This window comes from Pagrus major, chromosome 14 (assembly GCF_040436345.1).
Source record: "Pagrus major chromosome 14, Pma_NU_1.0".
Lineage (NCBI taxonomy): Eukaryota > Metazoa > Chordata > Actinopteri > Spariformes > Sparidae > Pagrus > Pagrus major.
In genome coordinates, this window is record NC_133228.1 from 14,507,578 (window position 1) to 14,534,157 (window position 26,580).

Sequence of the window (26,580 nt, forward strand, 5' to 3'; positions counted from 1 at the left end):
AGCCGGACTAAACATTCATTCAGGATCACTTCCTATCTAGTTAAAGACCCTAGACTTGTTCGCGATGGAGGAGGGCTTTTTTAAATCAGCCTTACCTGCGCGGGACTCGTTCCTGGTGGACGTCTCCAGTCTGGCTCTGCCGGCCGAGCCGACGCCAGGATCCTCGAGCAAGGTGAGCCCGAGCGACCGGAGCCAGCGAGTCCAACAGCAGGTTCAGCTCACACTGGCGAGGAAGGCGAGGAAGACTGCGTCAAATGGTAACGTTTCAGTTTTTAAAGTTTTACTTTATGGTTATGATTAATGTACGAGGAAGCTCTCAGGTGTGATTACACAGGTTTCCACAACAAAGATGCACCTCAGGCCACTCCTACAGTGTTTGGGGAGCCTGGATTGTGTCCACCTGAAGGGATCCATTTTTCAGAAGTGCCTCTGTGAAGGGTTTTTGTCAGAAAAGTCAGAAAACATAATCTCTGCCTTATTTCCTGTCATGTTAATGATCCTGTGACACCTCATTTCCCTGCTACAGATACCCAAACCCCACCAGTGTCCTCTGTGTGTGGACTTCTACTATCATTTAGACTAAACATGGACATTTTTGTGGCAGGAATGCCTCATAGTGGTTTCCCTGTCCAACAGGTTTCTGCAGTTTCATTCATCTGCCTAAAGGGAGATGACAGCGACAGCTGACGGAGCTTAAATTTAATATCTTCCTCATCGGCCTGCTTCCCCCGGGGGGGTTATTATACCTTATGTTTTATGCATTGGTAGCTTAACTAAAGATGTGGGTGGGTCAGCTATGAACTTCAGTCAGTCATCAAGAAGAAATAACAAAAGTCTGCACGGCTTTGATTTTGTTATGTAAAGGATCAGTGTGTAGCTACGTCCTAATAGGCGCGTTGTGTGTATTTATTTACACAAGATGAGTCAACATTTTGGGCCATGAAGTTGGAAGCAAACATGAAAGTCATCTGCCTCTTCAAAGATTCCTCAGATGAGACATTAAATTTAAGGCCTCGTTCTTTGAAGACTGACTAACCGCAGACATGAAAGTAGTGTAATTATTGGCGGGTCATAAATTATTCTGTCTACAGAGAAAGTTGTTCAAATTTGTCAGTTATATAATCATTTTCGTAATCAAGCGAATGATCGTCTGGTTATAACAAGTCAGTAAATAGATTGTGATGTCCCGAAATGTGTAGTTTTGTCCGACTTCAAGTCAAAAAGTTGAAAATGTTCAGTTGACTACATGAGAAAGAGCAGCTGGAACGACTCATTGATTATTAAAGAAGTTGTCGATTAATTTTCTGTCGACTGACTAATCAACTAATCGACTTCAAGTATGTGTTACACTTTGAAATCACTTAGTTACAAGGTTCTTTTGTCCTGTGTTATGTCAATTAATAATGAAGATAATTAAACAACACAGACAGGATATGAAGTATAGTATCTGCTTTATCTCTGCCTCTCCCTCGTCATGCAAATGCACCACACATTTTGTTTTTGCACCAGTTTATAGAGACACTGAGAAGCCATGGTGGGAGTCTTTCCCCTGACCTGAGGCTGCGATGAGGTTTTAATCACAGTGTGTAACATTACTCTAACAAAACATCTTCAACTTGTTTCAGGAAGTGTCCATTTACAGAAAAACACCGCAAAGAGCTTCGACGCTGCAGATGGGCTCTCCCCGAACATGAAGGTACGGGACTGTTTACTCTTCATTCATGCGTTCACAAACATTTTTAGTAAAGATATCTTCATGTGTCACTTGAAGTTTATCTGATTGTCCTTTTCACCTGCTGAAACTGGTCCGATCGGCTTTTGAAGTGCTGTGCTCCGTGACAGATAGCCATCAGATGAACTACATGGTGATATTGTACGTCGTAATTTGAATGTAGTCAAATGATCTCCAGCTGGTTTATACTCAGAGCCTCCAGGACAACAAATGAATCACTGTGTGCTTTCATTCAGCTTGAAATTATTAGGGAAGTTGTGACATTTATAACAGTGTTAGCTGAAGGTGTACGGAGTCCTGAAACTGACAAAGTAAAATAGATGTTTTAATTATTTTGTCAACTGATAAATGGTCAAATAAAAGGCTGTTTCCTCCTAATCAGCTGATAATCTATTAATTAATGCTTATTCACCAGCATCTGTTGTTTGGTTGGTTGGTTGGTTGGTTTGTGTGCAGCATAACACAAAAACTAATGAACGGATTTCCACGAAACTCAGATGGAGGATGGGTCTCGGCCCAGAATAGACCCCATTAACTTTTGGTGCTGATCCGGATAAAGTGACAGAATCAAGGAATTCTTTCTCACTTCCTTTAACATTGCGCTTTTCGACATCTTCGTTACTTTTTTTAGGGAATAATGCATGGATCTTAATGAAAAACAATCTAGTGTATTTAAGTGGCTGGTATCTATTTGATGCTGATGCAAATAAATATATATAATATTTATGTATTCAGTCATATTTTTGACTCGTCTGATAACCTTTTACTCACTTTTGTCAGTGTTGGGGCTTCATGTAGACGTGGCTGAATCTTTTTAAAAAAGACAGTTGTCCATGGCAACTTACTTTCATGGTAAACTACAGTACAGTCTTACTATATAATACACCATTTTTTTGTGTACAGCAATTCAATTGTTATTTAAAGGTGCAATATGCAAGAATTTTAGTTGAAAACAGACAAAAAAAATCACTAAAATGATCCCAGATCCCAGTCCAGCTAACAGCAGCTACATTAAGCAGTAGTTAGCATTTACTCTGGTGACTTGAGAGAGTACCAGCAGAATAAACATGTGTATTAAAGTGAGGATTGTGTGTTTTTTTTTCTAAAGGTAAATGGATTGGGCTTCACCAACCGTTCTCTCTCAACCAACCATGTGCAGAAACCATTCAGGAGGGTGGAAGTGTCTCCACCACAGAGCCCTGAGGCTCCTCACAGTCGCTTCATTCACAGTACCCTCCGTTACGGGACATACACCCATCCAGGACCCAGCCCGCCACACAAGGCGGGCACTATGCTGGACCGCTCATTCGGTTCTGATTCATTTCGCCGCTACGCCTTCTCAGACGATGCACGTGACATGCGTCCGCAAATGTCCACAGCTGCGCTCCAGAGCTTCGGTCGGAGGTCGCTCAGACAGACAACGTCCCCAAAGACTGTGTTTGTAAACACACGTTTTCCAAGAGGTGGTGGCTCTCGCAGGATTCATAACCAAAGTATTATCAAGAATGGGAAACACACTGTGCAGGGACCAAGTGGTGGTATGACACTTGGTTCTGGGCCGCCTGATGAAGGTTTTTCCTGGATGACTCTGCTCAAGAGGGACGGTCAGGCGCCCTGCAAACTGCACTCAAAACCAGCTTCGGTCACCAGCGCGGAGGTGGACATGGGGAGGCAGGATGAAGTGGATCTCCCCGTTCAGTGGATACAGAAACAGAATGTCAAAAAACTGTAAGTTTGTTTTTTAAAATGTGCATTTTCTTTCATGAACTGTATTTTGAGGCATTTGGGGATGTTGTGTTTTGTCATTCACGGCCTTCCTCTCGCACAGGACGTCGGTGAACAAGCCTCCAGAGATGACGTTAGAGAGGGCCGTGAACCTGCTGACTCAGGAGGATAATGAGGAAACACTCGTCTACGCAGCCAGCGTCGTACAGAACCACTGTTTCAAGAGTGTCGATGCGAAAAGGATTGTACGTTCAATTGTTCACATTTTTATTGCATCATTCTACAGTAACTCAAAATAGGATTTGTTTAGAGTTAAATATGATTATCAGACAAGATCTGGAGGGTTAATGTCCGGACCACGAGGTTATAAACTCTTCAGGCACGAGTCCAAGCCTGACCTGTCTGACACACTTTGAATGGGGAATTGAACGGTGATATAGAGTTCAACAGGAACAATGAAACAGTTTATATAATTCGGCTGTGGCTTCAGAAGTGATACCAGTCCTTTCATGTAGTCAATGATTGTCTTTGATCCATGACATGATTGGGGTTAAAGCTTATCATATAAAACAATAGAGATTCTGCCGATTAATCTGTCAATCAATAATCCACTGTCGTTTCCAGGTGTACTATCTCCGTGGGATTGGAAAACTTCTGCAGCTCCTCACCATTGACAACGAGGAGGTGCAGCGCGTCGCTGCCGGCGCGCTACGTAATGTCGTCTACCAGAGCAACGAAAACAAGATGGAGGTGAAGGACAATGATGGCCTGGCAACCATTTTGGGTACACTGAAGAGCAGCCATGACAAGGCGACCAGACGAGAACTGACTGGTAGAGCTTAACTCGCTTTGTTTGCTTTGAATTGACCTGATATAGACTTTAAAGGATAAGTTCACCCAAAAATGAAAATTGAGTCATTTAATAAGTACTCCTCCGTCTCACTCCTCAGGTCTTTTGTGGAACCTCTCCTCTCATGACCTTTTGAAGGAGCGCCTCTCCAGAGAGGCATTATCTGTCCTCACCAAGTCAGTCCTGGTGCCCAGCTCCGGCATTTCCGAAGGCGAGAACCCAAAAGACGAGCTCCTCGCAGACGATGCTGCTTTCCACAATGCTACCGGCTGCCTGAGGTTAGGCTTCTCTGTTGGTTTTGAAACTGGATAGTCGGAGAGCTTTTACAATGTAGATTATAGATCAGAGTAAACAGACACCACTACTGGTGTCAGATAATCATGTGTGCTGGACATCAAATACATCACTTTGTATCCTGAAGAAAAAATGGTAATACTTTACAGATTTGATCACCACCGACCACAAAACCTTACTTTCTGATTAGTATGGAGCACATATGGAGAAACTGATGAAGAAAGTTAAATGTTTAAAATCTCAGCAGTTAAAAAAAAGCACAGTAGAGCCCATGTTTGGTCACCGTGCAGCATATGGCAATAAGTTTATGACAATATGAGCGTGAGAGTTAACAGATGGCAGAGCCACAGTAATATACAGTATCGGTCTCTGCCAAGCTGAGTTATGAGTAATCAGTCGCTGAACGTGGTGGAAACTCATCATCCTTCATCTGAATCCTGCTGTCATAACAGGAAATACTGACTGTTTTCCTGTGAAAAGAAACTGTTACGCTTTTTGATTTCTGGTGAATCTCAAAAATTCAATAAAAAGAATTTGAAAAGAAACAAACAGGAGAGCAACTACTTGATGATGGGAAATATCCAGTCAGGCTACTGTATTGTACTGACATAACAATTAAGACAATATGAGACACCACTTAGCGTGTTACAAGACATAGACATGACGTTTATGTTATGTCAGTGTAGTCTGTTTATAGCCTAACGTTAGCTTTTTTACCTCTAGCGGTTTAATTTACGTTTCGAAAATAGCAAAAGTGGTGTTCACCTGTGAAGATTATCTTACTGAACAAAACGTCGAAGTATCACAAACTTGTGTTTGCCACAGAGATTATTTTCAGCGATAATCCAAAATCCAATTCAAACCAGAGCGATGCTAACTTCAGGGTTAGCCTACAAACATACGTCATCCCTTCACCACTATGTACCATGTACGCCATCTTAGTTTAGCTTAGTCTGCTAACTAGCAGTAAGCAAAAAGAAAGCTACAACTAGGCTAATAGGAATGCTGTTAGTTACACAGTAAAAAAAAAAAATTCAGCCACAAATATGAACCTGCAGGTGGCGTAAGAGAGAAAGTCAGTGGATTACCAAAGTTGTTAGGATAGACCTACATCAAGTTAGCATGGCTATAAACAGCAACAAGCTAGGTTTTCTCATATGATAAAGGCAGTCATGAATGTATGCACATATTAGCCTACCTTTGCTCTTTTCTCTTCGTCCCTGCTTGAGCTTGTGAAAGACAAATGGAAATTTCTTCCTCATGCTAGCTTGCTACACCATTAAACACAAGCCTAAATGAAAACTGATACTCCTTTCTCACCAAGCCTCGTCACTAGAAGTGATAGATAACCATCAAACCCATCCTATGTTTTATACATTTTCCCTGCTGTCTTGGCTCTTTGTCACACCACAATTTATCTGTTGTGGTCCCAGTTTGCTATCATATTTTTGGGCTTAGTTGTTAAGACATACGTCGTCGTCCCTCTGTTTACAAAGCAGGAGATATCAGACGCGCCGCTCCCCCGGCAGCTACAGCCAGATCAAATGAGTGAAAGACTGAATTATTCATCCAGCTCTCTCTTCTCTCTGCTCTGCTGAACTGAAATCACTCAGTCCTCGCTGGCCCGATGTTCTCAAGTTCTCCTAATCGTGTTCTCGAACCCTTTGAGCTCCCCGCCGAAGAGAAAAATGATGAGCTCCTCTCCGATTTGTATTTCTTCTCTGCACAAAGAGCCTGCTGTGCGGAGCTAGAATGTTGTATTTGTTTTCAAGGGGAAGTTGGATTACATAAAAATGTTTTGTTAGTCTGAAATCATTTATCATGTTTGCTACCGGCTTTGGAAAACGAAAGAGGGCATCTATTAACTTTTTTACAATTACGTGGCTGACAGAAGGGGACTTTGTGTTCTTATTTGGCTCACGTTAACGTGGGAATTCCTCGTTATTGATGTTGTTGACTTTTCTAATATGCTTCGGTGAGACTGAAAGCGGCTTATCTGATCGAAACACACACAAATGTCAAATTACCTTGATCTGTTTTTGTTCCCAGAAATCTGAGCTCTGCTGGTCCAGATGGCAGGAAAGCAATGAGGGAGTGTGAGAATCTCATCGACTCTCTGGTCTACTACATCCGGGGAGCCATAGCTGACTATAAGACAGATGACAAGGTGAAATGAAAATGATAAGCGTTCCAGAGAAAATGTTTATCGTCACAGTCAAATGCTCAGCGGTTTGATCCATTGTGCAACTTGATACGTGTCCACATGTGGGACTTTCTACATCTGCAGCGGTGTATTGCTGCAGATGTGTATTGATGCATACATTTTCCTATATTTTTTGATTCTCACTGGATTAAAAACGTCAGTAGTTCATGGACACTTTGGTCTCACAGTGAAAAACTCACTGGCCTACCAGTGATTCCCATTGAAGCGTCAGTATGTTGTATCCAAACAGCTTGCTATAGTGTATTTTACTTGATATTTATCCATGGATCTGCTCTGAAGTCCACAGAAAACTGCGTCTGCATCCTGCACAACCTGTCTTATCAGATCGAGGCAGAGCTTCCTAAGACGTACGCCAAAGATCTCCGAGAATCTCGACAAAACTTGGCTCCCAAGCCGAAGGCTGTCGGCTGCTTTTCTTATCGCAGTGCCCAGATCACAGAGGTAATCCCTTGGGAAAATGATCTTCATTGACAGTACAAAAGATGTACTCGCCTTGTAATATTTTGAGATAGATATGCTGTGAAAACTGCAGCATTTCTGCAGGTTTGATCAGCCATAAAACTGCTTCTTAAATGAGGTGAGTGAGAGTGAGAGTGTGTGAAATGAGACAGTTTAGATTCCAGCTTTGTCAGGTGCGTCTGTGCCAGCACTGCAAAGACTTGCCGTAAAATGCAATGCTTAATTAAATCTAATTAGTATTTTTATAGTAACAGCCAATTATCACCAACTCTGCAGTTCCTATCACCTCTGCAAAGCACAAAACAGCAGAGAGTCAAAATGAACAACTAGCTCTGGAGCATAGTAGAGTTGGTGGAGACCAAACCAGAGCTCAAAGTAGATTGTATAATTGTACCTTTGTCAGGTGGACAGAAACACGACTACTAGATGTGTAAATCTGCAGCTGTTTGCTAACATGTTTGCTATATGAACTCTATACGGTGATTATATGTCAGCGTAGTGTTTACAGCTCATTTCTGCTGCCCCCAAGTGGCCAAAAAATCATTTATTTCTGCTTTAAAGGCTAACTGGAAGCTATATTCAGCACATACTTTCATTTAATGTAGTTGTTTATGAGTTTAGTCCCACCAAATGTATGTGCAAACCCAAACATTACACCCATAATTGAAATCTCAACATGAGATCTTGGGCTCCCATTCTGCATTCAAGCCAAAGTTTCTGTCTGGTAATTTATCCACATCTTTCAAACTCTACTACCCCGGGTTTGAAACACAGGATTTATGTCATTAACTTTTTGTCTCTAAGCCCAAACTGAGATAACCCTAATGACATAATCAAAGTTATTTTGGAGCACCTCCTCCAGAGAAACCACGGCTATCAATGACAAGCAGACACAACTCATCAGCAGCTCACTCCTGTTATTTACAACAGTTTTGGCAGGTGGAGTCGCACAACATTCAAGTAGGGCCACCAACTTCTTACTTACTAGCTTTATATAATGGGCAGGGTTGGCTGAGCGAGAGAAGAAAGATCATGATGCTGTTTTTCTGGACGTGTTCTTACCATGTAACTGGACCTAAATGGAAAATAAGCGCACAGGATTACAGTTTGGAAAATGTATTTTTCTTTCCTCTGTGTCTTTAACGCAGTCTTTGCATACAATCATCTGCATTGCAGCTGCTCTGTGACTGCGCTGAGCTGTGAATTGTTTACAATTAAATTTACAGTATGATGATGTTGCAAAACGGCAGGGATGCCCAGCCAGCCTTCACTCGTTAAGTGAACTTTTAATACATACACAGACACCTGGTTGTAGGTTGTAGAGCAAGAAAAACAAGACAAAAATTAACTGTCGGTCATTAACTGTTAATCTGCTGCATTATAGCTGCATCTTGTTGTCAGCATGACCTCGGTGAACCCACTGATCTAGAATCAACTGCAGCTAACACAAACCGTCCCTCCTCAGCATCTGGAGCGACAGTGCCCCCTGCTGGAGGAGAAGGCGAACCCCCGTGGCATAGAGTGGTTGTGGAGCGCCATCACTGTCCGGATGTACCTGTCGCTGATGGCCCGCAGTGTGCGTCAGTGCACCCAGGAGGCCGCCATCGGGGCCCTGCAGAACATCACGGCCGGGAGAGGAGCGGTGAGATGGGACGGAGACTTAAATTCTCTGAAGATGAAAAGAAATTAGATTTATCTCGCACTTTTTATAAGAATTATTGATGTAAAACAAACAGCATCAGAAGGTTGTTATTAAGATATCAAGACCTGTTGTAATGGCAACATATCGCACATATCTGATGTATTTTCTGTGGCCTGGCAGATGAATGAAGCCATCACCTTCACTATTGTTCAACGGGAAAATGGCCTCCAGCATGTGAAGAAGATGTTCGAGGAGGGAGAGAGCGATGTGAAGAGGACGGCCATTGCTCTAATAAGAAACCTCTCACGCTACCAGGAGCTGCACCCTGACATCGGTAACTGTCACCATTGAGGTTTTTACACGTTGAGCTGATTATTTTGTTTCCAATTCGACCACAAACTTCTTCACACTTTCAATGTATCTTTTATTTTGTTGTCCTGAAGTGAAGCAGGTGTTGCCGGAGGTGGTGGGGATGCTCCCCAACGACGACACCGGCACCGACCTGCCCAACGAGGTGACGTCTTCTCTGTGTCACATCCTGACTAACCTGAGTCAGAGCGACAGGCAGAACGTCAGAGCCATCGTCAACGAGGGAGCGCTCCCGAAGATCATCAACATCAGCAGCAAGGACAACGGGTTAGTGTTAATGACACATCTCCAACATTTCAGAAAGGATGCACCCGGACGCAAACGACCTCTAACCTCTGATGTGGAAGAGAATAATTCCCGTTTTCATTTTTTCTAGTTACGGACCAAGCAGAGCGGGTCAGGCAGCGTGCGTCCTGCTGCAAACCATGTGGAAACACCCTGAACTCCATAGCGCCTACAAGAGGGTGGGTTCACATGCATCATATTCGCTAAGATCGTCATATGTTTGTAGCGTTGCCGTCCACTTCCATGAGCTCAGAAAAAAACAGCCTTGTGACGACACATTGTCCAGCTAATCCAAGGTTTTTTTTAAATAGTTTATTTAGTTCAAGTGGTAGTATTTGGGACGCCTCAGTAGCTCAGTTTGGTCCAGCAAACTCCACATGTTTGGAGACATCATCTAGAAATCATCCTGTTTGCATGTATTCCTGTGGCCTCTTTGATTTTTTTTACTCTGCATGAGGAGCTTTAATAAACACTTTCAGTGTCACGGCACAAAATAATTTGTTTTAGGAGAAGTTGATTAGTTTGTTAGCGTCTCTCTTCGATGATACGTTGAAAATACAGTATATTTCAAAAGGATAGACATTTACTGTCTGATGTAGCCTTTAATGTCTTATCTCTGGCTATAAATCCATGAGCAAGGCTGCTTTATTGCAGTATTACATTTATAGGATTGGTTTGTCAGGTATTAAATTCACAGAGCAGCATTTTGTCTGGTACAGTGTCTTTTTGTACGACCACTGGGGGGCAGCAAAGTGAAAGAATACAACATAAATAGTGTCCATAATCAACCCTTATTTTCTCCACAGTGTGGCTACAGGAAAACAGATTTCATCAATGCGAGGACGACGAAGGCTGTGAACTCTGGATGAGACTGAGACGAAGATCTCTATTGACATTATCGGCACTTGTGGCCCCAAATCACTCGACGCACTGTGATTCACCACCAGTGTCACAGTTTAATAACTGCTGGTTTCACAGAGGTAGAATCCTTGGATCTCAATGCTGCAGATAAACATCATGAACTACGTCTACATTTCCATAGAAGGTCCCATAAAATGTCTTTAAACTTGTAAATGTGTTTGTTTTTTTAATGTTAGTGCTGCAGTTAGTGTTAGTTAGCTGAAGAAATAACATTTTGATTGAATGATACAGATAATGGACAATAAACCCACTGCCACATTACCCAACTTCACACTTTTCATTGCATGGGACCTTTAAAGCACTTTTTGGTTTTGTTGAAGTTCCTCTTTTATACATCAGATCACGTACTTGCTGTCTCATGGTCAGAAAAACTGACAGATGAATGTAGAAACTTCTCCAGCAAAGATAATGAATTAAAATTCGAGTGTTTTTTCATGTTCGTGTAGTTTTTTACTGAAGTGGCAGCTAAACAGTTCAGAATGCTCGTTTGTTTGTTTTCTTTTGGCGCGTCAGGTGACACAGTAATTAAACCAAGAACCACAATGAAATTATTCAAGCACTCACACAAAAGAAATTGTGAAGGATAAAAAAAAAGTCAGACAAGCAGCTTTGTTTTTCACAAACCAATGAACTGTTAAATGAATGTTTATAAAAATGTATTTTTAAATAGGATGATTTCCCGCTTGCTTTCTGAGTTGAGATGTTTCCTCAAATAAATAAACTGTTTTGAATTAAATGTATTGTTCACTATGTTTTGGGAAACTATTAATAAATCACTGTTACAATGCCAGAATACAATACAAAATGAAGAATTGTTTGATTATTAATTGTTCTCCCCCTAAAAAAAAAAATCATCCTGTCACCCTGTACGGTGGCCCTGAGGGTCAAAACACAACAACATTTCAGGAAACACAACATTTTACAAAATGCAATAACATTTCAGAAAACACAACATCTCACAAAACCTGACATTTCACAAACATTTTAAGAAGTGCAACGACATTTCCTAAATAGCATCTGAGAAAACAGCATTTAAGCTTTTCAAGTCAAGCGTATTATGAAATGTTATGTTTTGTGTTTCTGAATTGTTGTGTTTTGACCCTCAGGGCCACCGTACACTTACTTTATAAGTGCTACAAAAAAGGTCAGTCACTGTCAGGGCATTACATAGAGACAGACGACTGTTTTCCAGAAACATATTGTAAATATCCCGTTATAGAAGATAAAGTAAATGAGATTTCTGTGACTTAATCTGTTCCCTGAGAAAAGGTTGAGTCATTCATCAAAAAGCAGACGAGGATCAGTTTCTATATAAGTGCAAAATCATTTCTGACCTTTTACTTTGGAAAGCCTGATTTACAGTACGGCACACGGCGGAGATTAAAATGAAATTAAACATGATGAGATGAGATCTGTGCCAAAAAAGAGAAGGAAAAAAAATTGACTCAGTGACTTTGAGGCCCTGAAGCGGTGGTAACCCTGCCAGGGGGGCTGGCAGGGTGAGCTGCACTGCGGTACAGCTGAGGGGGGGGAGGAGTCGGGAGGCTGGGTGACAATCAACATCACCCCTGCCAGACAAGGCGTTTAAGTCCAGGGAGTACGGTTTCTTTAATAAAGAAACTGAGCTGATAAAAAAAGACACAGTGGACTGTGACATGCAGGTGCAGAAGTCACAGCCCACTCATCCTCACAGCCTCGGTGGTCTTGCTCACACACTTTTTACTTAAAGAGGCAAATCCCCCCCAGAGATCCACTTTGTCTAATGAAGCTGATCCCAACTGGGAAATCTACCAGGGCCTCACTTGATTTCCAGCGGTGGTTGAATTTTCTAAATCAAATTAACAGCACCCCACGAAGCAATTACTGCTGTGTATCTGCACCTCTTCCTCGTATCTCCCTTGTATGTCCCTTGTTTTCTGGCCTTGTGTTCACTTTTTAAGCGGAGAAAACCAGACTTGAAGAGCGTTTCATATGATGTGTGCGTGTGTTACAAGACAGAAAATGCAAAGTAATTCACCAAGGACGTGGAATAATTTAATTTCCAGATGTAATTATAGATGTGGAAGCCTTTTTGAGGCCAATAAAGTAAGAAAAAAGCAGGTTTGCTGTTAGTACATCCTGCAGAGGGCAGTGGTGTTGCATTAACGCAGCCGCTCGTCACACACCTCAATGAAGAACTGAGACAAGATTCAGTTTTTGTCCCAAAAATAACATTTATTTTTCATATTCACCAACTCTCATGTTTGAAAGTGGGTTAGCCCCCAGATTAAACCCTAAGCCTTTCTATCTCGAGGAACAAAAACTGCACTTTCCTCTCTTTTTTTTCACGACTAATCTCTAATTCACCCACTTTGTGAACTATTTTGGTGACAAAGTCCATGATTTTCAAGCCTTGGTTCTGGTGCAAGGAGAGGAGAAAAAAAAAAGGGGGGCTCTGAAGAGACCAAATCCTTTTAACAATAGCCTACTTGTCTCTTCACAGCTTATGTGTGCTGTGAGAGTTTCAAAAGGAGAGCCTCGTTCTCTTGTGATTCGATTAATTAGATGACGAGACCGAAAGACAAAAGCGTCGTGGGATTAATCGATACAAATCACTCGATACATACGTGATCACTTGTATGTATTCAGTGTTTTAAGGAGGCCTGGTGTGTGATATTTATAGATAGACGCAAGAGAGAAATAATATGTGCCTAAAACACCAAAGTAGCCGATGGTAACAGGTGTCAGGACGCATGAGAATGGGTTTGTTTGCTGCTGTGGTTTTCACACGATGACTGAACATGTTTAGAGAGAGAGAGGAAGAAAGGACTCTTTGAGAGGCTCAAGTGAAGCCAGTTTAACCTTTTTTTTCTCCACACTGACGCCATTGTCATGGGTGTCAGCTCTCAAGGGCAAATTTCTTTCCACTGACATAATCACGCAAGAGGAACATTTGGGATCTGAAATGAAGTTTAGCAGAACTGAGCAGAGCTTTTTTTCCGCCGTTTCCTCGGACTACATGTCTTTTTAGCCCTCTGATCCTGTGAGAATTTCTGGAATGAAGTACCACCCTGTAATGTCACAGTCTGACTTTAAGTGTTTCAAGTCAGCAGTCACTTCTTTCCTCGCCTTCCTCAATCCCTCCCTCATGAGAGGCGAGTGGAGGAGGCGAGGCAACAGGCGTTTAACGAAATGAGACATCCGTGCTTCAGAGCAACGTCACTCTGTAATGTCACAGTGAGTTATTTTGGCGTGTCGATAATCATGCAAACAATTTAGGGTGAAACAAAGACAAGCGCTCACTTCACTGAGTGAGTCCTGCCTGATGTGCGACACGGTCGTCAAACAGACAAAGCTCCTTGTTTCAGCCATCATTCTGGTTTAAAGAAAAACAGATGTATGGAAGATTAAATGCCTGATTCATTTCAGTTTTTAGGCCCAGCGCTTGTTAAAGAGCTCAGTTTCAGGCGCTGTCTGCTCTTAGGAGGCATTTCCTTCAGCTGGGCTTAGTATTTAAAAGGCCTCAGTCTGCTCGAGCACATGGTCACTTGTCTGCCTGTGTTTTGTTTTTGTTTTTTTTTTCGCTTCTGGCTTTAAAATTTATTTTGCATAAGTTTTTGGCAGCCCTGGAGTCCACCCAAAGCCAGTGCCTCTTTCCTTTTTGGCCCAACACCTTGGCTTTATTTTAAGAGAACCCATGTTCCCCTTGAGCCCACTTATTTTCTTGCCTTTTGTTTTTTAGTTTGAGTTAATCCCTTTCTTGGGGGAGCAGTGGAGGATTTGGCCGAAGCACAGCTAATTAAAAACACCTAAGTTTGCCAGATAACATGCATTCTCATATTCACTCATCAACTGGACGAGACAAAGCAATCACTGAGATTAGGCAGGCAGTCTCTGTAGCAAAGGTTTTTTCCTTGAGAGAGGAGACGTAACGGCGAGATCTTACGAAAGTGGGATAAAGGTTTAACCGGTTAAGAGAGAACCCACCCAGACATAACAGCATTTCTCAAGGAATTGCAGACAAGCTTAAGAAAAACAGGCATTGCTTTATTTAAAGGGGCTGTAAACCCAAAATGGATGCAACTTGCATGTGATCAGAGCTCTGAAGGACAAAAAAGGCCCAGAAAATACTGAGTGTTGTGCCTTGCTCAGCGGTCTCATGCTGCGTTCCAGACAACGGAAGAGGAGGTCGGAATTTCCTGGTTGAAACTTCCGACTTCCGACCGCAAAGCGTTTCAGGCGCGAGGTGCCAAAAGTGAACAAAAAGCTGACCGTAACAAAAAGACGTCTCCTTGGTAAGCGTACACACAAGTGAACCCTCAGCAGTGCAGCCTTCTGCCGTTATAAACGAATTAGAGGAGGATCAAACGACAATAACAGACGCCTTCATACACTTTATGTTACGGCACTTTTATATTTGGAAATGTATCCCAACGTTTCATTCACTGGCCTTTTACGCAGATCTCCAGGTTGAGCTCAACAGATAGATTTGTGTTAGAGCACTAACTTACAAAGAGCAGACATTCAGTGCAGCGGGACTTCAGGATTAGTCTGCAACCACAAACTTCTTGGGCTTGTTGGGTTCATAAATTAAGTCAAGCTTAAGTTAATTTCCAAAGGTGTGCTTCAGCTAGATGCATAAAAGATGCTAAGCATTAAACAAACCTTGCTTATGCAATGCATGCATGCTTATGCATGTTCTAATCCCAATTTACATGTGTAAACACAACTCTTTGTGATTTCTCCTCATATAATGTATCTTGCTTTTACTGTGGTGACAGCTGTATTGGAGTCAATGGGAGATGCATGGAGAAACCCACTAAAACCCAACATATCGACGTCGTATGACTTCTGGTGAAGAAATGTCTCGAGAAAATGAAAGGACACACTTCAGAGAGAAGGTTGACCACTGATTTTTTCGCCCAAATGATTGACAGGGCTGATAATATTGTGACCAAACAGGGCAGATCCGACTGATTTCCTCTGATATGACTGCATAAATTCTTTGGATTACAACAGTTCTGCTCAAAACTGGTGAAAGTGCAGGATGGTTTGCTAGATATAAGTACCGAGAATCTTGAACACAGCTTATTTGGTGGAAAAGGGGTAACAGCAACATTACTGGTGTCTCCTTTTAGTCACAATTGCATCTGACGTTCCTGGTTCCTTTCCCCCCTTTGGTTTCAGACGTCGTAGTATCTTCAGGATGACGCAGATGTCAAGTACTCAAGAGGTAAAATTTATCAGCCTGAAAGTTTCAACCTGAGACATGAAAGGCTGAGTCTGAAGCACCTGCCGAGAGAAGATGAATTCGCTACTTGAAAACCGAGGATAAGAGCCAAAGACTGAGCACTTGAGGGATTCCAGCTATGAAACCTGACGGATGCAGTCAGCCAGGTGGGGACGGTTAAATTCTCAGATCTCACGGCCTGAGGTGGTGCCAGGGAGTCACTGGCGGCTGAGTGTGCCAAACACAGCAGACAGGTCAAGAAGGACGAGGGCTGCGAACAGAGAGGCAGCGTGAGGAGTCTGGTGGAGCCCTTGAGAAAATTCACAGAGTAAGAGTGCCTGTTTGACTCGTGACTGATTGGGGTCAAGGAGGTTGTGACGAGTTCGGGGAAAGAAAAGGATTAAAGGCAGTGTGATTCTAGTCTGTAGGAGTCCTGACTTGATGGTCAACAGCGAGCAGCCACACCAATGTAAGAAAAAGGCACAGAGGGACGATGATGAGGCTGTGCAATTTATCAGGGTGGTGAAGACAGACAAGGAATATTAGATCTAATTTAGCCTTTGCTTAAAGGATTTAAGCTAAAGCAAGAGATCAGACAAGCGGCTGTTATATAACCTGCTCTCAGCTGCGAGCTTTGTTTGTTCAGTTCAAGGATAAGGACTTCCACTTCGGCTGTATTACAAGCGTACATTGGAGCAGATGTTGTTTTTTTAACACAGTCCTGACCCTGTCCACACGAACTACACCCTCATATTTGTGAAAGTCCAGGGTTAAGTTCCTGGTAAATGGTGATATAGCTGCTAAATCTGTTTTCTTTGCTAATAAAACCTATGATACTGTGGAGATCTGTTGCTAGGAAACATCCGTATCAGAAGCAATCAACTGTATAAACAGGAAGTTGCTGTAGCATCATTAGCCGTAGCATAACTCTCAAAAATGACAGTTTTAGAGGCGAGAACAGAATATTAAGCTAACTATTGAGCCTTTGTATTATTCATTTGTTTATTGATGTATTCTTGTGGAGAAATGTGTGTTAAGTTTCTGTTATTCAGGCTTAGTGGGGGGAAATATCTAATCATGCTAACCTAGCTAACGCTATTAGTTAATTTAGCAAAGTGTTACTGGCATTACTTTGTTATTTGTATGTGCAGTGTTGTAAAAAGTACTTTAATTATCTCTCTTCTACATCATTGTATTATCAGTATCCGGTTGTGACTTTCTAAATATAACGATAAACAACATAACAGCAGTTTACGGGTGTACGAAAGGCCAGAACCCATAGAAAAAGCTTCATTTTGAGAAATACCCGTGTATGTGTGGACAGGTCCCAAGAGAGACGGGGAAGGTTTCATTGTTCACGTCAGATTACAATCTGCTTACATATGGCCAGTTAAAAAGTGGTTAATACATGTAAATATGTATTAAAATACATGTAGAGCCCCTTTAAGATATAACTTTTGTAAAAGTGAAATAATGTAGGTCTTGTGCTTAAGCATCATCCTACAGAATGCAGTGGAGTGGAAGCATAAAGTGGCAGAAAATGGAAATATTCCTGTACTGTACCTACCACATTAATATTCATCCTAACTGGGTCAGACATTAGCAAGCTAACGTTCACTTCATACACTTCTACTAACACGTAAATCTCCACTTCAGCCCTCCTGTTGAAGTTAATGCTACGTCTGAACTTTGGATCTGGAGCAAGTTTTAATTGATTTCTACAAACACACAAGTGTTTTCACTGATCAGACCTCTGCTCAGGTCGATGCTTTGGAGTTGCGCAACAAATTGCACCAAATTTCATCAACCAACAGAATGATGAAGGTGACATTTGCCTCATCCTGTGTGACAGGACGTGTGACAAAGCTAAGAAGAAAGGAGGAAGCCTTGTATTCTCTGTCTCTTCATAACAAATGAGAAAAATCTTCACGCTTCAACTTGTTGGTTTGCTTTTAAATCAGAGCCACGACGAGATGGACTTTAAATCCTGAAAGCATCTGTCAAACCTCGTTACCACCGCCTCCGAGAAAACATCAATCACACATGGCTTGATTGTCACAACAGCTCAACCATATGTTGAGGATTAATTGCGGAGTTTAGTCCTAAACTAAAGAACTGACTCGAAGCGAGAACCGTATCGTGGGTTGTATAGAATTTATGACTCACGTAACGACATTTGCTCACAAAATGAGTTTGAGAGGCGGCTTAATTGAGCAACAAGGAACAGATTGAATGCTGCATGCAGCAACTTCATTGCAAACGCTGTCAAAGAGGAGCACAACAACAACAAATGCTACTTTTTCAGTGTGCATCAAGATATCAGCACTGTCGATACAGTAGTGAAGGTCATCTGTGATTCTGCATGATCAGCACAACAGGAAGCTGTCATGATTAATGTTGTGAGACATGAAGCCACGAGTGTTGACTGGAATTTAAATCAGGGAAAACCTTTGAGAATTTCAAAGTAAAAGATCTGTCTAAGACACCCTGCTGCTTCTTACTTGAGTTACACATTTCTCTGAGAAGAAATTGTAAGAAATTGGTATTAAACTCTACAAAACATCCAGTTTGTTGTGCAGCTAAGCATGGCTGAAACCCACAGAAGTGTATTTAAGTCCCAGTGGAGATCCCAAAGTTTTCCGAAGATACCAATTATGTCAGGCTGTATTTTTGGGGGCATGTGTGTGTGAAACAATGCACGAGAATATTTTCATCTGATGAAATGGTGCAGCCATAAAAACAAGCCGTCTCGCGTTGAATATTTCATATTATACAATTAAACTTGAGGCAATATCAAGATAAAAGAAGTAAAACATTTTTTAGAGTGGAAATGCTTTGATGCTAATGAGTTGGAGGAGGGAAACATCGACATTTGTTTATTAATTTTCTGACTTTCAAGTTTTTAATCTAGTAAAGTATTGTGTAAACATGACCATGTGGGGAAGAGTCATGTCACAGTGTAAAAAAAACATCAAAAGTTTTGCTTGTTGTTACTTTGATGGATGTTTGAGGCTAACGTGTTTGCATCAAAACATGTTTAAAGACGCAATATGTAAGAATTGGCCACCTGTTGAATTCATACTCCAAACCAATAGGGGGCAGCGTATCACATAGTAATCGCTAATGGCTGCTATCTGTAGCTGCCATTAGGTAGTTAGCTCACTTAGCCACGCAGCTAGTGGTCTGGACTGGGAGCTGCAGTGCAGTGTTGGTGTTGGGACGGGCCGGGGCTAGCTTGTTAGCATGCTATGCTGTCTTTCAGTAGATATCTCTGCAACAACACACAGACGTCATAGCATCAAAACATTGTTTCTTCACATCCTGTTGATAATCTTTGTTAATTTTTGAATGTTGCAAACTAAAATTCCTACATATTGCACCTTTAAAATACTAAAAGTCAAAGTATTCATTATGCAGAATCGTGAGGCTCTTATGTAACATGCAGTCTGCATAGTAACTAGTGACTTACTTAAAATATTTCTCTATTTATCTTTACTTACTTTTCCTCTCTTTCTTATTCTGTGATTTGTGCCTCTTTTAATGTTTTTTATTCCTTTTACCTGCAATAACTCATATTGTCTTTTTGTGTTTTTACATTTTCTGTTCTACCTTCTTGTTTTAACTCACCTCAGACTCATCTTCCTTGTGTTTGGCTTCACTGTTCACTGTTTATTTTGTAATATTGTTGTCTTCCTTTTTTTTTTTTAATTTGTCAAAGTACTTTTTAAACTTTGCTTTTAAAGGTGCTATATGAAGTTGGATATTAACCTCTAAAATGTAGTTGAGTTGTAAAAAAAATGGAAACACTCAAGTAAAATATACAATAAGTAGCCTACATCAAAACTGTGCCAAAGTACAGTATATTAAATGTACTTAGTAACACCCATCACTGCAAAACAAACACACAAACAAAAAAACAAACTAAATAAATAAATAATGTAATGGAGTTCAAGTGTTTCCTTCACACTTGTAGGAATATAAACAATGTTTCTTCATTATCTCAATGTGACCCTGACATGAAAACACTTTTAAACCTGAACACACGTGCAAACATCTTCATCATCATCCTCATCATCTCAGCTCCTCAGAGCAACAAAACGTGACTGCAGGCTGCATCAGACCTCAGTAGATCCGAGTAGATCCGAGTGGATCTGAGTGGATCTCGGGGTTCATTCACGTCGCCAGTGCAGTGCAGCTTTAACCGGTCCATCATGCCTTGCGGTGTCCCAGTTCAGCTCCGATGTAATTGACAACAAGCCGCTGTGGTCCTCGCCTCAGTGACGGACGGAGGGAGCAGCTCGCCCACAGACAGGCGGAGCAGCAGACACTCAAACAAACAGCCTCATGTCGGATGTCCAGTAACCGGACGGACGCGTGTTTACATCCGCGGCTGCTGCTGCTGCTGCTGCTGCTGCGGGGGCTCGTGCGGCACAGCGTTCACTCTGATGCGGGATAAACACGATCTCCTCCCCGCGAGTGGCCCGCAGGACATGTAGCGGATTTTTAACCGAGGACACAGAACAACAGGAGAGTTTTTAAATGCTCTGACACAGCTGATCACAAGAAGAAGAAGAAGAAGAAGAAGAAGAAGAAGAAGAAGAAGAAGAAGAAGAAGAAGAAGGTGTGTTGATTTTAATTATATAAATCCATGTGATCCTCTTCTGTTGTATGTGTGTTGAGGCTGCATGAACTTTATTTTGCAGATGTATTCACTAACATGTGGCTGACACCAGAAAACACACCTTAAATGGAGTGATCCTGGTGTTTCCTCCTCAACATACCTGCTCCATGAGCCAGCAGGAAGTGAGTGACTGTACAGTATGAGTGGTCAGTGAGTGGGTGATCTGCTGAGCCCTGCGGTGATGAATCTCTTAATACAGTTTGGTCCATAAGTGCTCGCTCAGCACTGGGTCTTTAATCAGAGTTCCTTCAAAGTGAGTCGTCCACAAGCCGCAGCAGAGAGCGGAGGTGGTCCTCGAAGCACAGGTGTGATGGAAGAACAGGTGCAGGGAATACAGAAACAATGAAAAAGCACTGTTTTCTCACATTAGAGGGATCCCTGTGCCCCAAGTCATCCACTGCTCTAGCCTACTGCACTGTGACTTATGTTTAAATGTCAATATTTGGCTTCTACAAGCTGTTTTTGTTGTGTTTGCTTCTTAAAAATGGGTAAGATGCTGTCTTTTTTCTTAGAAGAGGTCTCAGTATGTGCAGCTGTGTCCATCAGAGAAGAGCTTGAATGACTGATCGCTTAGTTGTCAGCTATTAATATCTGTTTGAGTCATTTCTTCCAGCAATTAAAAGTATAAATTCTCTGATCACAGCTTCTTAAATGTGACAGTAAACTAAATATCTTGGGTTGTGGACAGTGGCGGACTCAGGATGTTTGAGGGACAGGGGCAGAAAAATTTAAAAAAGGCACCAGCAGGCAGAAAGGGCACCAAGAGGGGCACTTTTGCTGCATTTCTGTGAACATGGGGGGAGTCCACCAATGGTTGTGGACAAAATGAGGCATTTGAGGACGTCGACTTGGGCTTGAAAATAAGTGTTACCTCCAGGACTGGTTATTTTCATTACTGCCAGTTATTCTCTCCAGTCGGTTCATCTTTTGGTGTATAAAATGTTAAAGAAGTACAGGAAACTGCCTGCTCACAGGTGCTTGTTTTGCCTTGCTGACAAGTTATAGATATTGAGTTTACAAGAAAAAAAGCGAAACCACACAAATGAGAAGCTGTAACTTGGGAAAAGTTCGATCATCTGACTCAGAGCTGCAACGATTAATTGTTTCAGTTGTTTTTCAAGCAAAAATTGCCGAACATTTGCTGGTTTCAGCTTCTTAAATGTGAGAATATGCTGCTTTTCTTCATCATTTATGAAAGTAAATGAAGAGTCGTGTTTTGGACAGAAGAAATATGAAGACGTCACTTTGCTCTCTGGGAAACTGTGATGAGCATTTCTTACAAACTCGACATTTTACGGACAACAAAAACGACAACAATGAATCGATTAATCGAGAAAATAATCAGCACATTGTCAATAATGAAAGTAATGGTTAGTTGAACAGACTTCTCAGAGTAAATCCAGTCCAGTTTATCTTCCAGCAGACGCCCCCCTTCTGGCCCTCCCACCACCACCACCACCTCGTGGTCCACTAAGCTCCGAGTCTTACAGGGTTAAAAGCTTATTGTCTCCACCAAGCTGATTAGTTAACTTTTGAGACTGCAGGGTGGCAGTTTGGTCACACAACTTCAACATGGTGATCGTTAGCAGCAGAAACATCATAACTTTAACGCTCAGTTGGAGTTTTTAATGTGTTTTCCACATGACATCAGCAGTTTAACTTATTTCCACATATAGTCGTGGAAACTGTGACAAACACCTGCCCGCTGGATTAAAAGAAGCAAATCCATTCATGTAAAGCGCCGCTGCCTCTGTGTTCACAGGAAAATCTTACAGAACAGAAGCTGCTCTGTCTGATGACTCCCTGAAGCTTTTTCCCAGCTTTTGTTCAACCTGCAGCCACCTCACTCTCCTCAGCCGACAAAGCTGATGTGGAAGTAATCTCTAAAAGGTGTCTGCATTGAGTTACACACAGCTGTATCCAGCAGGGCAGCGGAAACAGGCTGGAGGAGAGGTTATATTATCTTTGAAGCATGCGTGTATCAGTACAGTATTAATATCGGTGAAGAGAAACAGGAAAGATGAGAGATGGTGCTGTATGATAGGCTGTGTGCCAACTTTAAACCAGAGTCGTGAACGTATTACTGCGAGGGGCTCTGAGCTCTCAAGATACTCCATCAAGAGGAGGAGTGACATCCTGTCGGAGGACGAGGGTCAGATCTTAATCTGATTTGCTTTTGAAATTGAAATACCTGCAGACGGCAGCGTTTCTTGGCAGTGAGTGTGGCTCGTCCACCACTGATCCAGGCTGAACTGTCTTGACTTCTGAATGGTTCGCCATGAAATCTTGTACAGAAATTCGTGCTTCCCAGAGGATGAATCCTGCTTGTAGTTATACCCTGACTTTCCCTCTTGTGCAATGATGGATGGATGGATGGATGGATGGCCAGGAAATTTTGTACAAACATTCATGTTCCCCAGAGGATGAACCGTAGTGACTTAAGTGACCCCCTGACCTTTCCTTGAGTGCTACCATGAGGTGATGGATGGATGGACGGCTGGCCATGACATTTTGAATGCACATTCATGTTCCCCTCAGGATGAATTGCAATAACTTTCTGTCGTGCACGCCTCATCAGGTCAAACCTATGAAACATCAGCATGTTTGCATTGTCACCATGAGCAGGTCAACATCTTGATGTTAGCATTTAGCTCGTAGCACCACAGGGCATGAGAGAGAGGGCACTCTGTTAGCGCTGGATAAAGGTCTAGCTGTCTGGAGCAGTAACCAAGCACAATCATCTTGGGTGGCGCTAAACCCAGGATGTAGTGACTTGTGGTGGAGGTCCTCCAAAGGTTCCTTGTCCCCGGGGAAGGTTCCCGCGATGGAAACGATGCTCACGCTGGTCTTGCACTGTGTTTGGTTGTTATGTTTTCATCTCCAGTTACAGCATAAATAGCAATTACAGCTCTGTAAATCCGCTCTTATAACAAATACCTAACCCTGACCCTTTTAATGAGGAGAGCCTCAGAGCTGCTAGCATGGCTGTAGAGTCAAATGCTTTTTCCAAGAGTTTATATGTACAGCACTGAACATGCAGTGTATTCTTTACTATTTATAGACATATGTTTTTGATCTGAACTGTGTCGTAGTTCTTAGTTAGAGATGAATTTCCCCTCTTGGGCGGTCGACTGAACCGTGTGACGGTTAATCTCCACCAGCACACCAACTATGAGACGTTCCAGCAACGCCCCACTTAATCTTGAGTTTGAGAAACCCCGCTGCCGCACACACCTCCATGTTTTCTCGCAGGCCCACATTGGGAGGAAACAAAGAGGAAGTGACAGGAAAGCACGGGTTGCTTCTTAATTGTTAGTGATTGTTTGGTTTACTTTCCCAGACCGTGCCCTCCAATCAATCCAGTCATCTGTGTAGGGCTCGGACAAAGCCAGAGCTGTGTCGCCATGGTGAGGGATTGTTTGCATCCAGTCATGCCGCTATCCATGTGGACACACACACACACACACACACACTGCAGCATGCTCTTTTGTCTGTGCACCACTTGTTTCAGTGGACCCCCTCCTGCCAGCTCAGCCTCCTTGTTGCTTTAAAAATTGGCCTCAGATTGCGTCATCGTCTGTTGTTGACCTGCACGCTGCTGCTGCCGCTTTAAAGCTGACATCACGTTTCAGGCGTGTTAGCAAAATATTAGCTAAATGTTAGCAAAATAGTGTGTAAAAATACAGTTTGACTGAACTGAGAAAGGTGCTGATTTCTGTGATATTGAAATTGAATCAGCTTTTTTCCAAATACTAACATTGTCCTTGTTTAATTAGTGCAATTTAAGAGACACTGAACCCAATTTGATACAGTTAGTGTGCTGTTTTGAGACACTATTAAGTTGTACTTTAAGTTGTACCTTTAAAATGTAGACAGTATCTTTCAGTACAAATAGATGTACTAACACACATCTAATTAGAACTTAAATGTTCTCAAAATAGCTAAAATAAGTGTATTCGAGTATATTTACAAATTTTAATGTTATCTTTTTCCATTGTGTGTCAAAAAATCGCACATTTCAAGTACATTTTTCATTCCTGGGTGCACATGGAAGTTAACTTAAATACAGTTTATTTATTCGCAACTTTGTATTTTCATTATTTGTAAAAGGCAATTTCCCAAATATATCATAACAGTGACTTAATCGCAGTTTTGCAAACATCAGGCCGTCCTCATCAGAAATATAACCATATAGGTCGACTGTGAAAGCAGCTTATTATGACCCTTATTTACGTTTCTTGTTCGGCAGCGACTTCTAGTGGCTATAGTAAATATGACAGCAGTAAAGGAGGAAGTCAGGTGGAGAAGTATCAAGATGTAGCTGAACCCAAACCACAATGTTTCTGAACCTAACTAAACTGCGACTGTATGACAAAGGTCTGTTAAACCTCTCGCTGGTCCGCTGCAGCGGTCGTGTTTTGGGAATAGTGCTTATATGTTTTATGTTTCTTTTCGTAAAAAATCCAACTTTTAAGGCACTTCTGGGCAACAGTATTCAGTTTTGTCTGTTGCTGGCAGGCTGCTGGATCAACAAGTCAGGGTCAGGAGTTCAAACCTCATCAGTGAGTTTGTTAAAGTTTAATTAAGCGATGGACTGAGAGAGCACTGGGCTTAAGCAAGGCAGGAAATGAGCTCTTTCATGGGTATTTTGCATTTAAACCCAGACTTCAAGTTGTTTAGACTTTAAGAAATATCTTCATACTTTTAGTAATCATCTCGGGGATATTAAAAGAGCTTTCAGTGGTATTTCTGTGCTGATCAGTCCTATAAATTGCCGTCCATATTTGAGGAAATGCATGTAAGAAACACTGACGTGCCACACTGTGACCCCTCCCTAACTCTGCCTTCTTGTGGCATCCTGAGAATGAAACTTCAGGGGAGGCAGACTGAAGTCACAACTAAGTTTAGCTCCATGCTTCACAGCCCAGACACAGGATTCTTCACGTCTGAAGCCAAATGGCTGCAGCAAAAGTTGTGCGACAGCGAGGATTTGCACTGATAGCAGCAACCTCTCCTCCCCACATACACACACACACCGATAAACAGAAAACTTCTTAATATCTGATTCACCATCTTAGCTTTTCATGTTGATTTGCTAATTAGCACTAAATAAGAAACTACAGCTGAGGCTGATGGGAATGTCTTTCTTTTTCTGGCATTTGTTTATAATTTTTTTTACCTCACAGCCTCACCCTGATTCAGAATCAGGTTTTAAGGCTGAACAGATGCTACCTGCAGCGGCCTGCGCTGCTGGATGTTGCTCCAGCAGGAATGCCTCTCCTGCATTAACGTGTTAATTTGTCCTGGATTCTCTGCGAATGGATTACTACGTGAAGGATTGAGTATGCAGCCGGAATGTGGAGCATCGAGTCTGTTTATTAAACTGTGACTAATGGAAAAGGAAACGGCTTCAGCACCTTTCCCACAGGTTCTGACGTCGAACACACCGTGGAGACGTACAGCTCAGTCTGGTACCACAGTGACTCTGGAAGTATACATTTACAATCACCCAAAATAGAAACACACACGATGTACAGTAGCATACTAATTAATTTGTGTGCACTCACCATGTTGCTTGCATGATTTATTTATTCGCATTCTGGTGTTGGGGGGGCTTCAAAGTGACTGTAATTCACATCAAAGACCGAACCAGAGAGAAAGTGAAAGTAGCATGATGAAAATTCAGAACAATAACAGCAACGGCCGTCGGGGAAAGAGCCACAGAGGCGCCGAGCCTCGTAGTGATTCAAGTGCTGGAAGTTATTAGCGGGGGTAAAGAAAATCGAAGCTCGTTTCCACAAGGAAACGGGGCTGCAGTGGTCCTGTCGTCAGAGCCGGTGTGCGAGGAATTCGATTAGCCGGACATTGATGAGCTGGAAAGCCAGTGTGGCGTTAAGTTTCCAGGTCACAGCTTCTATTTCCTGTGTGTGCACTCGGTTTATATAAGATTTTCAGTTGGTCTAAGCGGTTATGAAAAGGCCGTTTCATCTTCGAGGATCAAAGTATAAAAAGCTATACGTACAAGAACCTCTGAACATCTGCTCCTGCACAGCTGCCTGCCAAACAGCTCCTTGCGTATGGTGTGATATTCGTGTCAGAGGACCAGTGGGAGAGCACGAGGAATGAAATTGATGTTACATTCAGGGCTCCAGACTAACTTTTTTTTCCATCAGCGTCCTTGAACAGTCC

The 26,580-nt window shown here is 42.1% G+C and overlaps 1 protein-coding gene across 1 annotated transcript; it reads left to right on the forward strand.

Annotated features, from left to right (window-relative positions):
• Positions 1-64: 64 nt before the first annotated feature.
• pkp2 (plakophilin 2) lies at positions 65-11,256 on the forward strand. Its single transcript, XM_073480728.1, has 13 exons — positions 65-257; positions 1,626-1,696; positions 2,841-3,460; positions 3,561-3,702; positions 4,082-4,289; positions 4,408-4,585; positions 6,651-6,768; positions 7,105-7,266; positions 8,750-8,926; positions 9,107-9,260; positions 9,370-9,562; positions 9,672-9,759; positions 10,387-11,256. The coding sequence occupies exons 1-13, from the start codon at positions 65-67 to the stop codon at positions 10,447-10,449; spliced, it is 2,367 nt and encodes a 788-aa protein (XP_073336829.1). The 3' UTR covers positions 10,450-11,256.
• Positions 11,257-26,580: the final 15,324 nt, after the last annotated feature.

What these genes read in the sequence shown, in the direction of transcription:
- pkp2 (XM_073480728.1), top strand. Translation starts at nt 65, where the DNA reads ATGGAGGAGGGCTTTTTTAAATCAGCCTTACCTGCGCGGGACTCGTTC. An exon ending in GAGGAAGACTGCGTCAAATG is followed by an intron (nt 258 to 1,625) that starts GTAACGTTTCAG and finishes AACTTGTTTCAG; the next exon opens with GAAGTGTCCATTTACAGAAA. An exon ending in GTGTCGATGCGAAAAGGATT is followed by an intron (nt 3,703 to 4,081) that starts GTACGTTCAATT and finishes TGTCGTTTCCAG; the next exon opens with GTGTACTATCTCCGTGGGAT.